This window comes from Equus asinus, chromosome 7 (assembly GCF_041296235.1).
Source record: "Equus asinus isolate D_3611 breed Donkey chromosome 7, EquAss-T2T_v2, whole genome shotgun sequence".
NCBI classification, from domain to species: Eukaryota; Metazoa; Chordata; class Mammalia; order Perissodactyla; family Equidae; genus Equus; species Equus asinus.
In genome coordinates, this window is record NC_091796.1 from 32,502,310 (window position 1) to 32,521,346 (window position 19,037).

Sequence of the window (19,037 nt, forward strand, 5' to 3'; positions counted from 1 at the left end):
GTGAATAATTCCTCTGGTCACTTCAAGGCCAATATATATTTGGTTTACTGAAAACTGCTTCTTGAACATTAAAAAATATCGTTCACTCTACTCTAGTGATAATCAGAATACTATAATATGTCCTGAGAATTGAAGTTTCATCACCCACCTTTCGAAAACTTGAAATCAACTAGTTAAATGAAACTTGTCACACACTTTATATCACTTGAGCATTTTATTTCTTTTGCACATATCTAGAAGTAATTGAATTTCAGTGGGAAGTGACTACTTGTTTAAACAAACAATTTTTCTTGCAAGCCTTTCTATCTAGGCAGTTCTGCTCTGTAAATCTATTCCATGCTTCCTGAACCTATACATTGTAACAGGTTTAATTCAGTATCTTGTCATGTATTTTGGACAACACTGTGCAGCATTCAAGATGCAATTTCTGTGACAAAGGTTATTCTTCATTTAACAGAGTATCATGTACTCACCTGATCTTTTTACAAAACACAAAATCACAAACCTGTGTTTCTATGGATGAATATTTCCTTTTTTGCAGTGATGAAGAGAATAACACTCAAAGCAACAGAAAAAACTTAAAATTCTTCTCTTATTCTTGTTATGGATATAAAGGAGAGTGAATATGATTCCACTACAAAGAATTTCCCAAGGCATCAATAAAAGACAAAGAGGAAAAGTTGAAGAGTTAAGATGAGCTGCAAGAGGATTTTTATCTTTACTTGAGAAACTAAACGAAACACAATTGTTTCAGAAAAAACAAGTTAAAGTACCTAAAAGACCATCTCAAGTAAAATATATGCATTCATTCTCACAAAATTATATAACAGCTTTCTGGCAGATATTAATTTTCCTGATGCTTCTCTGTTTTGCACCCAATGCATTTCAGGATTCCTGCTGAAGCATGTGCATGATGCTATAAATGTTTTCTCTACAATACTCTCTTCTACGGCTTCACTGATTACCATCTCTTCTAACTCACAAATGTGAGCATATCAAGAGGAAGCACTTATAAGCTTTATGATTCTGCAAAGGTCCTTTAATCGCTACTACTCAAGTTTTCTCATCTGTAGAACAATAACAATAATACTTACATTGTGGGGTTGCTGTGGGATTTAAAAGATCCATGGCACACAGAGGCTGTTTAATAGATGCTGGTTATTTTTACTATACCTTAAGAGTTAGTCCTTGAAGCTATGTTCGAAGAATTTGTAGATTATTTTAAGAACTAGAAGAGACATAAAGTTCACTATCATTTAATAGACTCTTACTAAATATGAGGAAACTAAAACTTGGACAGCTGAAGTAATTTGCCTGCAGTAAAAAGCTTTCTTAGTGGCAATAACAAGACTCAAAACCAAGTCTCCAGACACAAGTCTAGTGCTGACTAATTCCTCACAATTCTCTCTCCAGAAACTCTATCTGTTCCATGTTTCATTACGGAAAGCAAATGCCTAGTTCTGACCCAGCCTCTATCTTGCATGCCAAGCTGGATGCCACTCCAACTCAATTTGCACATTTCAAATCACATTTCTCATACTTTCTGGCCACATCTCCTCCAGAATCCTACATTTCTTTTAATAATGTAAGTATTTGGCTAGTCACCTAGCTTCAAAGAGGTAAGAAAAATGAAGATAGAAATGAATCAAGATTTACTCTGCACCTACTTTGTGCCAGGTACATGGCCAGGTTATTCACCTGTATTACCCTACCTGTGAAAGAGGGTTGTCATCATTAGAATAATGAGGAAACCAAGCTTCCCAAGCAATCTGCCTCACCTATCTGGTAAGAATAAGTTTTAGTGCCAGAAACTGAACCCAAGTCTCTCTGACTTAACCCATTCCAAGACTGTCTATGCATCAACAAACTGGTACATGTGTCTTTGTGTGTATACCTTTATAATTTTTTTAAAAAAAGAGTGTGAGATATACTGTTCTATAACTTTTTTTTAATTCTATGATAACTCTCTATTTCCATGACAGTTTTACCTCATCTTGTTCATTAGCAACAAAATCTGTAGATAAATTTGATATATGAAAATATTCAAGAAACTCACTTTTTCTTGATTAGTAAGATAGTATCTAAACTTCCAAACAAGATCTTGTTCTTCATATGTAAGTTGCTTGGTTGGTGGATAACTCACAATAATCTACAAGGAAGGAAAAAAAGAACTACTTTTGTCAAATGTATTCTTCCTATACATTTCCATTTCAGTTATTTAAATATTTCTATAATAGAACTATTATAAAAGCAAGGAGAATGTACATGCAGCTGAGTAAGACTTAAATTTGCTGTACTTATCAGTCCAAAGGGATTAATTATCACAGTGTAAGGGGGAGAAAAAGATGAGATGAAAAAGTCACACTCCAGATAAATGTATATAACTATAGAGCTAATCTAATTGAACCAAAAACAAAACAAACCAAAATAACAAAAGCTCCCTCCCCCCACCAAAGAGGAAAAAACCCAAACAATAAATCTTTCTCTTGTAAAGTCAACGCACACATCAAAGCATGTGTGCACACCAAGGCCTTTTGAAGGCAGTGTACTTAGGGCCAGCTTCTAAGAACACTATATCATGAAAGTATATGCTACTATTTGTAGCTGTGTCTCCAGGGCTAATATACTTGCTGAAAGCCCCAAAATGATAATAAAACTACAAAAGTGTGAAACTGTTAAAATTACGTAGGGTTCACTAACCTGGAAAAAACATGCATCTGAATCACTTTTTAGTGAAGCGGCATCACATCACATCAGTTGAAACCAAAATACCCATTTAATTATTTTTATATTAGTATTTTATGAATTCTCTTACATTGAGTTGATCTCTTGTAGCAGCATTAGGTTTGAGATCATGGTCAGAAGGTCCACTTCTTAAACTCCGGGCAAGCTTGTGGTGTTTACTCTCAACTAAATTCTCCTACAAATTATTTAAAAGTATTAATCAACAAGGAAAACTTCACCAAAACAAAGTTTCAATAGCCAGTTAGAAATAGGAAAGTAAATAGTTACTTAAGATCATTTTAGAATAAAGTTATGCGTCACTTAATGACAGGGGTATGTTCTGAGAAATACGTCATTAAACGATTTTGTCATTGTGCGAACATCATAGAGTGTACTTACACAAACCTAGATGCGATAGCTTACCATACACTTAGGCTCTGTGGTACTAATCTTATGGGATCACCATCAAATACGTGGTCCACCATTGACTGAAACATCGCTACGTGGCACACGATTGTACTTAACATTTTATTGTTGTAACTTTAATCTCCTATATATCTCTTACAAATAAATCACCATTTTGAGATAGGGAAACTAAGCATGCCTTGTGCTTCACTAGCGCCATAATACACACAACCATTCCAGCTTCTTAAAATCTCTAGCCTTCATTCCCCACATACTCACATCCTCTATCCACTTAAATATCACCATCACTCTAAAATCTCCCCTGATAACCCAAACTAAAGTTTTCCCTCTGCCTCTGCACTACTAGCTACCTTGTGGTATCACTGCACTATCGTCTTAGCAGTTCAACTGCCAGTAGTAAGTGAGGCAGGGACAATGACCATAAGGCTTGAATACACATATTTGTTGTTCACGAGTTTGCCTATGGCCAAAACCCTTAGTTTTGAACATGTTGCTTAAGAGACTTTTTATTTTATTTATTTTTGCATGTGTGAATTGTCTGTTCATGTTTTTTCCCTAATTTTCAATTAGCTTTTTGATCCTTTGTTCCTCAGTTTTTAAGAGTCTTTATATATTAGATATCAAACCCTTTGTCCGTGATGTGTCACAAATAGTTTCTTCCAGTTTGTCAACTGTCTTTTGACTGACTTTGTTATGGTGGTTTCACCATGCAATTTTTTTAACATAGACAAATTTATCAATCATTTCTTTTACTGCCTCTGGATTTTGAGTCATCCTTAGAAAGTCTTTCCCTACACTGAGAGTAAAGTGTTAGTAAGGTTTCATATTTTAACGTTTAAATCCCTGATCCATTTGGAGTTTTCCCTTATGTATGGTGTGAGGTACGGATCTGATTTATCTTTTTCAAATGGCTAATCAGTTCCCTGGCACTAAGTTCCAATGATAAAATGTCACCTTTATCATATACTAATTTCCATATGTGCTTGGATCTATTTCCGGGCTTTTTATTCTGTTTTATCAGTCAATTTGTATAGCTATGTGTGTAGTACCACACTTGTAATTATAGAAGTCTTACAGTCTGTTTTATTGTGTGATACAGTGGTACACCAGCTCAGTGGTACTCAAAGTTTCTTTGTTAAAATATATTCCTCTATTTAGTAAATAATCACAGCTACAAACTGAACAGAATTCATGAACATAGAGGGTGAGGAGGGTAGTTTCATTTTTTTAATCTTTTGTTTTATGCTTGCTTGCATTTAAAAGTAAAAATTTTTAACAGAGTTCCTAGTTCTATTTTGTTTTTTTTAATTACAGCATCCATAATGCTAAAACTATAATTGGCAATAGGCATTTTTTTGGAGAGAATCCACTAAATATACAGACATCTCATTTACTTGACATTTTGGTGGGAGTTACACAAAAGTGACATCTAAGGTCCCAGTATGAGAAAATTTGTTTACTCTAAGCCATTTTGAAGGTAACCATAAAGAATGTCCATTCACGTGTTGCAAGTATCCAGAATGTAAAATATAATTTGATTTTATAATGAAAATTCCAGTGTCAACTGTAGATATACTAACTTGATTTCATTATGCTATGCATAGGGACTGTGAAGGTACTTAGGGTGTTTGTTTCTAAAAGATTCCCAAGTAACCTTTTTCCTAACTTTTTTATACTCTTTTTCTCCCATCTCTTTGATGTTGGGCCATCAGCCATTACTTCCTGCTTTAATGACCTGTATTTACCTAGGTCATCATGTTTTCATCTTCCAATGTGCTACTTTTAAACTACTTTGGTCTAATTAGGAAGGTAACTAATCTAATTAGAAATCTATAAAATGAGAATAAAATGGTTCAGAGTGACATAAATGAGTTATACGTGTGAACATCACGCCATGTATTGTGCTCCTAAAAGGATTTTTCGCCTGGAACTTTCTAAATCTAAAGTCGTCTAATTAAACCTCTGTTGCAAAGTAAGAATTCTTCCTCTTCCATATCCCCTAGATAGCTATCATCTCAAAAATTCAATAGGTAGGTATCTCAAAATCATCCAAGTCACCATGATCCAAATTGAATAGCTGTAGTAGCAGCAACGATCTTCCATATTTTTCAACAAAATCAGTCTCCCTAAGATTTTCATCTGCTGGTCCTAGTGTGACTTCCTGGTATAAACAAATTCCCCTTCTGTATGATGACTATCTTTCAGATACCTGTTCCCCCAAGTCCTCACTTCAAGACTACACTCCCTAGCTCTTTCAATAATTCAAATAAAATGGTTCCCCACACTATACTATCCTGACCTTATTTTTAGGTGTTGACATTTCTTGTAAAAATTCCCTCTGAATCTGATCCCAGATAGCTGAAGTGGATTTATGAGGTAGGTATAGACATACTTTTTAGGTAGTTACAGATACACTTTTTAAAAAGAAAGTATATGACATGGATGTAAGTAATAATCACTCTGGAGAAAAGCACTTTCATAAGAAATTTGACAATAACTCACCATAGACATCTGAGGGTCAGGAACTTTCACTATCTCAAAGCTTGTTAAAATTGGAGATGACTCATCACCATCCTGGATTACAGTGTTGTAAGTTAAAAAAATAAATATATAAAATTTAATCAATAGTAAGAAACAATACACGATGATGTACACCTCAATGTATTTTAAGCCTATTAGGTGAACATCATTCCTCCCTTTAAAAACATTACCTTCTTTTAACTATATTTTAAAATACATATCCACTCTTTATCTTTTGTTGCTGATGAAAAATTCTGAGAAAAATAAAATCTAACAATAAAATTTTATACTACCGCTTTTAGAGATATGAAGTCTAAAATTAACAGATTGCTTTTGTTGGATTTTTTTTAACTTTGTTTATATTGACAAAGGATCAAAACCAACATGTCCTAATTTTCAAACTTACAACAAGAAACCAGAGTATAACTGAAATATGTCACAATGGATGTGTGGCATCATTTGCAAAAACTACTAAGTGGATGTTGGTTACTCTTCAAATTATCACAATTGAGTTCCATTCAAAGAAGCAGAATTTTAAGTGTGGGTTACTAAGTGGATGTTGGTTACTCTTCAAATTATCACAATTCAGTTCCATTCAAAGAAGCAGAATTTTAAGTGTGGGTTAATGTTACCCAAATTTATACACAACTAGAAACTCAGCTGCATTGCTTCTCAGAGAAACACCTACTCAACACAATGTAAACATGAATACCAAATATCAATCCATCAATTCTTAAGAAATAAAGCTGTCTTATTTTGTTGGTATTATCATTTTAAAAGAACGCTTTTATTTTTATCCAATTTAGGCAAGAAAGATAATTCAGCATTATAAATGTCACAGCATACACACTGGAAAAGGCAAACTAATTAACGTCGAAATGCAATGCCTCACAATTGTACACCTAGCATCAAGTTTTTCTGTCAATTTCCAAATGCTAGAATATTTTCAATTTTAGATACGTGCAACAAAATCAGAAGAGACGGAAAAAGGGGAAGTATTGTGACTTTACTTGGGCTCGGTAATTGAGTCTTACAGAAAACCACAAATCCCCACAGCCGTTGTTTAACAGGCTGGTTCTCAGTCACAACACCAGAAAACACATTTATCAGCCCAACTGTGACAAGTAATCTTCACTAAGGCTATCTGTCACAAAAGACAGGTGACAAGAAAGTCTATTTTCATTAGATTCAATACACTAGCCCAGCAATCTTTACACTAAGTGGAAATATGACAGGGTAGGTAGACAGGCATTAATTTATGGGCAATTTTCAAGAAGCAGTAGAAAGGGGTCAAGAACCTTTTCAAAAATACTTGAAATTCTTCTAATTTCTATTCTGTTATTATTTCATCTATTATCAAAGCTGTCTTTCAAAAGATCTCCAACGTTTGAAAGTACCATCTCCATTAGCAAGTTTTTGCAATATAAACTCCATATGGGCAGGAAATATTGCTTTTAATGAAACTGCATATACTATAAAACGTAAAATGTGATTTTACTGAAATGTGTTGGTGACAAAACAATTTCATTCATTTGAATCTCCCTTCCTTTTTAACATAGTTTTTCTAATGAATTAATAAATAATGTTGAATAGTCTATCTTCCTCTTCTTTTTTTCCTAGGGAGTATCATTTATAAAATAAAAAGCTGAAACAAGTTAACTTTTCCTAACCTTTTACTAAAGGGAAGGTAGGGTACAAGCTAAAGGGAAAAAATATGAATATTACTTGAAAAATACTAGAAAAATGATTATAAATTGACTAAACAAATCCTAAACATCCATTTTGAAAACATGTTTCAAACAGTAATTTATAGCTATAAAAATATATGTATTTCAAAAAATCACTCATGACAGCTTTAATAAATAACAATGAAGTGTAAACGTAATTTAAAAGTGCTGCTTCTAATGAACAAATATACCGCATATAAGCTTAGCTATATGCTAGAAGAAATATTACGCTATTACGCCATGTATCAAAGTCTGTCCTCATTCACAGTGATTTAAGCACTTGTCTAAGTATTTTCTCAATAATAGAAGGTACTTGGTTTATGTGGTTTGGAAATACACATTTCTGTAGTACTTAAACGAAGACCCTTCAACAAACATTTAAGGCACAGATATTTTTCAAGTAGCTAAATATCAAACATACAACTACTTTATTTCATATAATGAGATCAGAGTAAATCCATAACTGCATACTTATCACTCAGCCTACTAATAACACGGTTTTCTTAATTCTGCATATATTATAAAAGTAAATGCATATTTATGAAGTCTTTCATAAGCATATTTATATTAGGTCATATATACATTCCAACACATTATACTCAAATAACAAACATACCCTTAACTTTCAATAGCCTACCACTTAAAAAATATGATTCCCTCTTTTTATTTTTCAAATGAATACTAACTGTTAAAAGCTATTGCTTTAATGTCCTACTTGCCAATCTGAAGAACAATTAATCAAAAAGTTTTTAATCTCTTGCATATTTATTGAATTCTGGAACCCAAAACTGCATTACATGAATGATCGGTTTTTGTAATCTTGTTGTAGCTATACGATTTGATTTGTGTATACATAAACAGCTGCTGCTGACAGCTGTCTGCCACTATCCCGCAACCAAATAATTCATCGCAGCAGGAACAACAGTAATTTTTTTTAATGTTTCCTCTCCCCTCTACTTTAGAGACTATAAACAGTTCCAAGGCAAATACCTTTTCATAATAAACAATGCCATATTCCTTATCATCACACTTGACACATCGAAACTCAACCATCAAGTACATGAAATTAGAACTTCGTTTTTCACTCTAAAAAAAGAAAAAGATTTTTATGAAAAATGATCATCTTCAACATTCTCTTAAAGGATCATTGTATACTGTTATTCCCCATTTAGTAATACATAAACCTATCAAGTATAACTTAAAATGTAACAAATTTTTATTTCATTATTATAAATGCACTATTTTATACAGTACTGCTATTTTATTATACACAGCACTACTATTTTATCCAGTAGTGTCTACTGTTCACTTATAACTCCTTCTCCAAACTTAATGAAATGTTTGGTTTATACGGTAGTTTACATTTTATGATATAAAATCATGAAAGTATTTTGTATATATTTGCATAAGAACTATTTTATTCCAAAAATAAAGATGTTTTGTACTTCTTTTTTTTTTTTTTTAAGATTTTATTTTTTCCTTTTTCTCCCCAAAGCCCCCCAGTACATAGTTGTATATGCTTCGTTGTGGGTCCTTCTAGTTGTGGCATGTGGGACGCTGCCTCAGCGTGGTCCAATGAGCAGTGCCATGTCCGTGCCAGGATTTGAACCAACGAAACACTGGGCCGCCTGCAGTGGAGCACGTGAACTTAACCACTCGGCCATGGGGCCAGCCCCAATGTTTTGTACTTCTAACAATTTTAAGCAAAGAACAGTTCTCCCTTAAATGATATAACTAACTACAGAAATTAATCTAAGTATCACAAAAAAACAAAAAGTAAAAGTATGTAACAAAGGAAAGAGTTCATTTGAGCTTGATAGATATAATTTTTACAAGTTTTTCACAATTTATAAATGGCTGGAAAATGACTAACAGTCATTTGTAAATTTTTATCAATATACTACAAGTATACTGGGGAATAGTTACTTTTTCCCCAACATACGAAAACATTGATTGTGTGTATAAATGCGTTCCCTTAAAAAAAAGCAAATACTATGTTAATAATAAAAATGAAGTCTAAAAGGGTGATTAGTCTTGACCCAAAACAGTTTTTAAAATGGCTATTAAATCAATATGTATAAAGCCATAAAGGTCTAAAGAGGTCACAAATTGTTCAGCTTTATGAAAGCATCTCATAGTCTATTATGGTAATGCTAATGGTCTCTTACCTTTTCAAGAGTCGGGATAGGGAGGATAAGAAAGGCTGAGCCAAGGAAGCCCTAACATTACGTTTTCCATATAAGTTAAGCATTTTGGTTAAACTATTTTTGGTATGTACCATAAAAATTTAAAAAATTAAACTTTTCTTCTGGTTTCAGTATATGAAAGTGTATTACGAGTAAATTTAGAAAAGATGTCCCGTATTCATACTGAATTTAAATGTTATGAAACACCACTCATTTTTTGTAAAAAATGAACAATGCTAGAATTTAACTTTTATAATTCATTGTAAAATTAAAAATTTCTCTCTCTTTCCATCTGCTGAAAACTGCTCAGAGAATACAAATTAAGAGAATTGTGCCTTGTGGTCATCATTATAAGCTAAACATATCAAAAAAGTAATACTCCTCGCTCCTAATGTTATGAATATAATTTTTATTTCTGCTCTCTCGACAGAGAATGTTAGGCTAAACAGCTAGTGTTTTCATACAAATATACAAAAAAAGAAATAAATTTTTTGTTCTAATTTACGGAAAGAGGTACATTGAAGCCATCTTTTTTCTTTTTTTTTTTTTTTTAGATTTTTTTTTTTTTCCTTTTTCTCCCCAAAGCCCCCCGGTACATAGTTGTATATTCTTCGTTGTGGATCCTTTTAGTTGTGGCATGTGGGACGCTGCCTCAGCGTGGTTTGATGAGCAGTGCCATGTCTACGGCCAGGATTCGAACCAACGAAACACTGGGCCGCCTGCAGCGGAGCGCGCGAACTTAACCACTCGGCCACGGGGCCAGCCCCTGAAGCCATCTTTTAATTAAACATATTCAAACCAATACACAAGATCAAGAAAAAAATACATTACTTGACCCATGTAACATTATTAAGGGTGCAGAGTCCTACAAGTAGTACATAAGACACACAGTATCTTAACTGGGGAGAGGAACTGCTAACGATGATTTAACGTAACTTGAAGTGAAGAGGTAGCATTGTGTTGACAGATTTATCCAAGACTGACTTGAATTTGATCATAGGCAGCCATATGAAGAGAGGGAGAACGCACAAGTGAGGCATCAAGCTTAATACAGGCTTCACTTATATGATACTTAATACACTTATAATATCCACTACCTACTTCATGGTTTGCTATAACATTAAAACATAAGAAAGGCGGATATCTCAAGTTTTCGACTTATTAGCATAGAAATCACAACTACAGGTTATCCTTAACATTTCAACATTTGTGAGATACCTGGCAATAAACAATTCTTCTAAAAAATTCTTGATTTAGAAATCTGGAGAAAATATTTTGAAACAAAAAGGAAGGATAAAACCCACCTCATTTATCATTTCTATTTCTCTAAATGTCAATCTGTCCAGCCAATCTACTTTCACCATGTGTCCTTGTCGATGAGCTTTGGTGAGCTGCAGAACAAACATAATGGAGAAAGTTTTAACATAGATCTCTCAGAAAGGAGGACAAACAAATGGTAATGATCATCAACATGATAGTGGAAGCACCAGCTAATACAAGAAGACAAGAAAAAGGAAATAAAAGGTATACAGACAGTGAAGAAAGAAAGAAAGCTGTGTTTATTTGCAGATGACATCATCTATGTAGAAAATACGAAAGAATGGACCAAAAACCTCCTGAAACTAATAAGCAATTATAGCAAAGCTGCAGTATACAAATGGTGCAGCCACTCTGGAAGAGTTTGGCAGTTTCTTACAAAACAACATACTCTTACCACACAATCCAGAAATTGTTCTCCTTGATATTTACCCAAAGGAGGCGAAATATTATGTCTACACAAAAGCCTGTACATGGATGTTTATAGCAGCTTTGTTCATAATTGCTAAAACTTGGAAGCAACTAAGATAGCCTTTAGTAGGTGAATGGATAAATGTACGTTCAGACAATGGAATATTATTCAGCGCTAGAAAGAAAGGAGCTATCAATCCAGGAAAAGATTTGGAGGAAACTTATGTGCATATTTCTAAATTGAAAGAAGCCAATCTGAAAGGCCACATACTGTACGATTCCAACTATATGATATTCTGGAAAAGGTAAAACCATGGAGACAATAAAAAGATAATTGGTTGTCCGGGGTGAGCGGGCAAGAAGGGAAGAAAAGGTGGAACACAGAGGACTTTTAGGGCAGTGCAACTACTCTGTATGCTACTATAATGATGGATAAATGTCATTTTACATTTGTCTGAGTCCACAGACTGTACAACACCAAGAGTGAACTCTGAGGTAAACTATGGACTCTGGTTGATTATGATGTGCCAATGTAGGTTCATCAATTGTAACAATGTACCACTGCAGTGGGGGATGTTGATAAGGGAAGAGCCTTGCATGTGTTGAGGCAGGAAATATATGGGAAATCCCCATACCTTTCTCTTAATATTCCTATGAACCTAAAACTGCACTACAAAAATAAAATCTTTAGGGGACAGCCTAGTGGCCTAGTGGTTAAGTTCAGCGTACTCCACTTCAGCAGCCCAGGTTCACAAGTTCAGATCCCAGACACGGATCTACACAATTTGTCAGCCATGCTATGGTGGCATCTCACATATAAAATAGAGGAAGATGGCATGGATGTTAGCTCAGGTCTAATATTCCTCAGCAAAAAAACACATAAATAAATAAAATTTTTTTTTAAATCTACAAAAAAGAGAAAAAAAACTAGTAATGTCACTTTCATATTTGATACATTCCTGTACATAACAGAAACCATTCACAACTATCAGGATAAGAAATGGACTTGGCTAGAGAATAATCATTATGCTTTTTTAGAGAAAAACAATTAAAAAAATTTTTTTTAAAAAGTCCACAATCTGCCATCTAAACACGCTAAAAGAGGATGAATTCTTTCCTGAAACTATCTCCATGTCCTGCACTTCTTGTATTTTGATTATGACAAAGAGAGAGAATTATAGTAAGAATAGTTACTCGAATGGGACATAAACTACTTTTTTCTATTTTCTTCATACCTCTCAATCTAAAAAACATTATGAAAAATAAAGAGTTATATACAGTAAGGTATTTCTCTGGAGTCTATAATTTAATACTCCAAGATTTAAGGGCATAGGTGTGTTGGTGTGCTTTAATTTTAAGAAGCAGTGATAAAAGAATTAACAGTTATAAAAGAATTTCTAGAGTTGCAGTTGGTAGAGTCCTCTTCCATACCAATCTACTGTTGGCTTCACTAATTAAATAATACAATGACACTTCAAATCCAGAGAATTCAAGATAATTTCCAAGGTCCTCAAATTGGAACAAGATTTTGTCTTAGAAAGCGTAATTTTAAACATCAGCATTATCCATCTATCAAAACTCCCTCTTTCTTTCTGAACAAATTCATAGTGTAAAGCAAAACTGAGGATCAAAGCCTCACATAGTAGCTTGTCTATATCAGTGTCTTCCTTTCCATTATACATGCTACAATGGCTTTTCTACAAGGATGCCAAACACTCCCACTAATTAATTATCTCTCTCACAGAACTAAAACTCTTCACCATCAATACTCTTTATCTTCGTCAACTAAGCAACTCTCATCACAGCTATGTGGTCATACGATTACAGAAATGAAAACAGTAACTTCATACAAAAAGCTTCAGGATCATTATAATATAAAAATAATATCAGGGGCTGGCCCAGGGGCAGAGAAGTTAAGTTCGGTGTGCTCCACTTTGGCAGCTTGGGGTTCACGGGTTTGGATCCCAGGTGTGGACCTACACAGCGTGATTCACCAAGCCACGCTGTGGAGGCATCCCACATATAAAACAAAGGAAGACTGGCACAGATGTTAGCTCAGGCACAATCCTCCTCAAGCAAAAAGAGGAAGATTGGCAACAGATGTTAGCTCAGAGCCAATATTCCTCACCAAAAAAAAAAAAAAGGGAAAGAGTACCAGCTTAGCCTTCCTCCAAATAACAAATTCTTTTTCACCTGAGGTAATCTCTAAGCAAAAACTGATAAGGCAACAACAAGTGCTTAGCATATAACTACTCACATAAAGCAGGGATAAACATTTTGTTGGCTCTGGTGGAATTTTAGACAAATATGCTGCAACATGGAAAGAGACCAAGAATTAGTCACAAGGGAACCAAAAGAACATCAGGCAATGTGACCTAAATGAAGGAGTGCTAGCCCGGGAGCCAGAAGACCTGGGTTCGAAACCTTGCACTCCATTTTCAAACTCTGTCATTTTTTAACCCACATCTACAAAATGGAAGTATTAATTTCTATTCCTCCTCCCCAAATTCAAATAAGATAATGAATGCAAAATAAGACAGGTAGCATTATTTCATGCAGTCTTTAAAGAATTATATTCTCTGTCACTTTGCAACATGTTCCAAACCGGTTTTTAAAATTAATGAAAATAAAAGGGGTCATATTACATCCTTTGCTTTTATGAACAAAGTAACAGTACAGAATTTGTAACAAAAGCTTATATTCACTTCCTAGATATATACAGCAAGAAGGAAGAGAAAAATAATATTTATTTACACATCAAATTTTTGGCACTTTTTAAAACCTGACCACACTATGAAGTAGATAATCATCCACAAGTTGGGGTCAGAACTATCAACAACCACAGTGAAGTGGCAGAGCTAGGATTTAAAGCCAGATCTATATGATTCTAAAGTCTATGTTCCTTCCACCAGTCTTTGTTATCCTGTCTATTGATGCACTCTTACTAAGAGATTTAAGTTCAACTAATTTCTGTAATTTACCAAACACTAGTTTCATACTTATGATACAGTAGTTGATTCCCTCGAGGAAAGAATCAGCCAATAGCCAATTAAGCTTAGACGTGGGAGGATGTGGCGGGGCTTCTTCTTTTCCTTATTAAATCATTGGACAAATCAGAAATTTTCTAAAGTCTTTCTCACTAGCTCCAGAACTCAGATCTGTTGCTAATATGTTTTACTTCTTATATAGCATCCTCGTAGCTTCCCTACTTGAATACTAAAGATGGCGATTCTCAACCTTACGAATAGCTATCAAAGAATGCATGGTCAGGATGGTAGCACCATAAAGTGGTAAAGCCACTTTGGAGGACAAGTTTAAATTATCCTAGATACATTCACATTTGTGTATCATTATTTGCAATATAGAAAATTTACACATACAGGAATGTAAATGTCCATCAGTAATGGGTACTGTTAAGTAAACTATAGTACACACACATTATAAAATACTATAATGAAAAACAGGGAAAATCTATATACCGATAGCAAAAAATCACTATAACTGCTGAATGCACAAGCAACTACACTTATGCTATGACTGTCTATTTACAAGCCTGTCTCCTGCACCAGACTCTCTGATTGAGAGCAGAATTTCTAAGTATTTCTCGAATTAGTTTTATAATTCCTGCAGAACTGGAAAGTTACCACTCAAAATGTCCCCTAGCCACTTGTGCTACTTATCTATTACTAAGAAACAGAGCACTCTAAAACTTAGTGCCTTAAAACAACATTCTTTTTTTTTTATCTCCCATGATTCTCAGAGAAGTCAAGAAGTCACCTTCTTGAGGGGAATCTGGACTTTTTTTTTTTCTATTGGTCTAACAGTCTTTCATGAGACTGCTATCATTTGGGGGCTGGAGCTGGAATGTCCAAGATAGCTTCACTCATATTTCCAACACCTCTGTGGGAAAGGGTGGGCTCAGCTGGGAAACTAAGGTGGTGCGGTCTCTCTCTTCCTGCGTGTACTCTCGGTGCTGCTCCCTCTCCAGGTGGTCTTTCAACAGTCACTCCAACAGGGTAGCCAGACTTTTAGACGGTAGCTCATTATTCCCCAAAGCACAAAAACAGAACCTATCAAGCTGCCTTAAGGTTCAGGCCAGGAACAGGCATAGCACCATTTCAGCTGTATCATATTGGTCAAAATGAGTCACAGGGTTAGTACAGATCCAATGTGGAAAGGTGTAAGTGTCAGGAGGCATGTTTCATTGAGGGTCATCTTTGGAGACCAGCTAGCATAACACTTACTTAGTGGAAAGTCCAAGCATACAATATAATTGATTGCTCAATTGCAAAAGAGCAGAGGGAGAGAATCTGGAAATGGTAAAATGAGCTCTTGGCTAGACTTTAGGCAGCAGGGAAAGTCTAGAATTAGTTATCACAATTATTAAACGACTGGCCCCTGCCTTCATCTCCAAAATAATCTCCTACAACTCTCCAACTGACAAGCTACACTCCAGCCACCCTTTTCAGTTCTTCAAACCAGAAGGTCTTTTACTTTTAAGACTCAATGCAGATGAAATAATTAAATATTAGATGAAAATTTCTCACTAAAAATTTTGTAAAATTTTATAAAACTACAAAGCACTATGCAAATTGTAAGCAACTATTGCAATTAACCCATGATCTATGTCATTTCATCTCTCATAGATGCTGATAGCAATGCAGACAGACATGGGTGGTTTTTAGCAGTCCCGAGCAGCTCTAGTTATCTCCAGTCTGGGACCTTCTATAGATACTGAAGACCAAAATTCAACTTTAACAATTGATATTTCATTTTGGGTCTGAAATGTCAGTGACCTAGATCTTTCAAAAGAGAAAATCTGCATTCTGTTAATCAGCAGGGTAAAACTAGTACAATCTGTTTCAAATTGCTTGCAAAGAAATAATCCTCACTAGGGTGCCCATCTTAGAAAGCAGACGGGTCAAGAAATCCATAAAAGAGTCATTCTCTCTTTTTAAGGAGCACAAGTTAATACAGAATTCACAAGAAGTCATATAGAGCTTGGAAGAGAAGGCCACTGTCACACAAATAATAGCATAATTATTGAGTTATGGCTTCTTCAAGAATTAAACAGCAATGGATTTTAAAAGCTATTTAAATAAAAGAATCTGTGAGACCACATAACAACATGCCCAGGAAACTACTTGGAGTACTAATCATATATTATCAGATTTAATGGGAAGACAGAAATATGTGCTTGGGAAAGATGTCTCAGATTAGTAGGTGTTCAATACAAGTACCAAGGACAGACCTAAAAGTGGGCCAACTCACTGCATTGTATATAGACTAAGAATAGCAGGGGAAATGAATGTCAAACTGGATGGTGATGCCTGGGAAAAGACAGACTGCCATGATCACCACAACTTACAGTTCGTCACTCCTTATTCATGAGTGCTAGAGCTATGAATGGTTGATAGAATTCAACATTTATTCACTCAATGAATATTTACATTTATTCAAAGTGCTTCTAACAAGGAAGGGTGATATAGAATGGAAAACAAATGTTTGTTTACTTTGGAATTCTGTTCAAGAACTTTACAGGGTTGATGGGGGGAGGGGAGGGAGTGATACTCAAAAGAAAGCTGGAGACTCTTCCCTAGTCACTTTTCCCTAGTATTTACATACTTTCAAGGGAAATACATATTACTTGATAGCTGTTAGAAGTTACAAACTTCCATCAGGTCTTCTGCTCTGGAAATAAGCATAGAATGTTGAACAAAAGAAGTAAGTTCCCTGCCCTCACAGAACTTAAAGGCAGGAACAGGTGAGCCATTCATATGGCAAATGCCTATATGTGTAACCGCAAATTGAAACAGTAATATGAAGGTAATGAACAGGATGCTGTGACAGAAAATACTTGGGGGGGGGGGTGGTTCTTGAGAAGGCCTCTCAGGCAGGTCACATTTAACCAGAGGCTTGAAGGATAAGGAATCAGTCAAACAAACAAGATGAAATCTTGCAGACAGAGGAAACGGTTTGTCAGCACATAAGTGAGCTTAATGTGCTCATGCATTAAACAGAGACCAGAATGGTAGGCCTCAGTAAATATTTAGCTAAATAAATCAAGTCCTCTTCAAGGTGGAGTGTAGAAAGATCTATACGTACATAAAATGCTTGCTGGGAATCATCTTTCTTGAGTTTCATCATGATCTAGATTTTTCCTTATAGTAGACACTACACTTAAAGCCTGAAGGGGGAAAGACTGAGAAGGACTGAACAACAATGCTTATCTATTTCAAGTCTGCTTGAGGAGGCGAGGCACGGTAGGGGTCAGGGAGACAACGACACAGGGGCAGATAGACAGACTCAAAGGGAAACTATAGAGCAATGTCTTCCACTCTACAAATTTTCCTTGGCCAGTTTCTTCCATATTCACAGACCCATTTTATCTTAACAAAAGACATGTCACTGTATTTAAAAAACAATACTAGATACATGGCCCAAGTTCACAGATGCTACACAAGGTGGGTTAGTTTTATTTGTTTATTAAAAGATAGTAGGATTGTTTGAGGAGTTTAATATCTAGCTGTGAAAACAAAATAAACACATAAAATAGACTACAATGGATAGAAACAATTCAAAGATATATACCAAACTTTGATCCTAATTTTAAGCATTCAAATATAACTTATAATTATGTCTTTTAACTTCAAAATACAGCATATGAGCAAATCAAATAACCCATCTAAAAACAACTCAAGAGCCAGCCCTCATGGCCTAGTGGTTAAAGTTTGGCGTACTCCACTTTGGCAGCCCAGGTTCAGTTCCTGGATGCGGAACCACACCACTTGTCTGTCAGTAGCTATCCTGTGGGGGTGGCTCACACAGATGAACTAGAAGGAAAGAGAGGAAGACTGGTAACAGATGTTACATCAAAGCAAAGCTTTCCTAGCAAAAGAAAAGAAAGTAAAAACGAAAGCACTGCTTGCTTAATTTAAAAAACAAAAATTATGGAGTGATGTCAGCAACGTGGTGGAGTGAGCTGTTCCCTTTCTCTCTCTCCCTTTGAGCTACAACTAAATGGACAGTCATTAACCAATGGAGGATACCCACACAGCAGAAAAGGATGCCTAAGAGACCCACATAGCTACACATATGAAGGTGGATGGACCAGCTCCCTGGGAAGTGGTAGAGATAGGTGAGAAATCCCTTACCCTTCCCTGGCAGCCCTGAGTGTGTGCCTGAATGTTTCCTAGCTGGCAGGAGTATCCATAGTACTGCTGCAGTGCTGAAAATGGGAACACACCTAGGTGTGATTGTGAGAAGGGGCAGCGGCCACCCAGGGCCCGTGAGCAAACACTTTACCAGCTGGTGGGAGAGCCCACCTTGCCAGTGTGGTCCCAACCAGTGGCCCAGGCTCGAATCCCACAAAGAAGCCCCCCTCATCAATCACAGGGGCCAGCATGACCATAAGAAAACGTGGTGGCAGATATACACATGCAGCAAACGCTTTCCCGGCCAGCACAAGAAACCCATAGTACTGCTGTGGCCCCACAAGAGGGAACACACGTCAGACTTGCAGCAGCCCTGAGCCCATGTGTGAACATTTTCCTAGCCAAGCAGAGCAGCCACCATACCCTCACAACTTCCAGGAGACGGGGAGGGATCAGAAACACAGTTCCTGCTTACCCCCGGTGGCAGCAGGTGAAATCTGAGACCTGATACTACCACAAATACCATGGCAAAAAATTAGTTCACCAAACACCATGAAAAAACTACAGCAACA

General features: G+C 35.7%; 1 protein-coding gene across 6 annotated transcripts in view; it reads right to left on the bottom strand.

Annotated features, from left to right (window-relative positions):
• PIK3C3 (phosphatidylinositol 3-kinase catalytic subunit type 3) overlaps positions 1-19,037 on the bottom strand; it is a 157,756-nt gene that overhangs the window by 86,622 nt on the left and 52,097 nt on the right. For all 6 annotated transcript variants that reach the window (XM_014850180.3, XM_044774652.2, XM_070513135.1 and 3 more), the window contains 5 exons: positions 10,888-10,974; positions 8,388-8,483; positions 5,653-5,724; positions 2,816-2,920; positions 2,057-2,149 (listed from right to left, as the gene is read on the bottom strand). In XM_014850180.3, the coding sequence (XP_014705666.2) occupies positions 2,057-2,149; positions 2,816-2,920; positions 5,653-5,724; positions 8,388-8,483; positions 10,888-10,974 (453 nt within the window). The remainder of the gene's footprint in view (positions 1-2,056; positions 2,150-2,815; positions 2,921-5,652; positions 5,725-8,387; positions 8,484-10,887; positions 10,975-19,037) is intronic.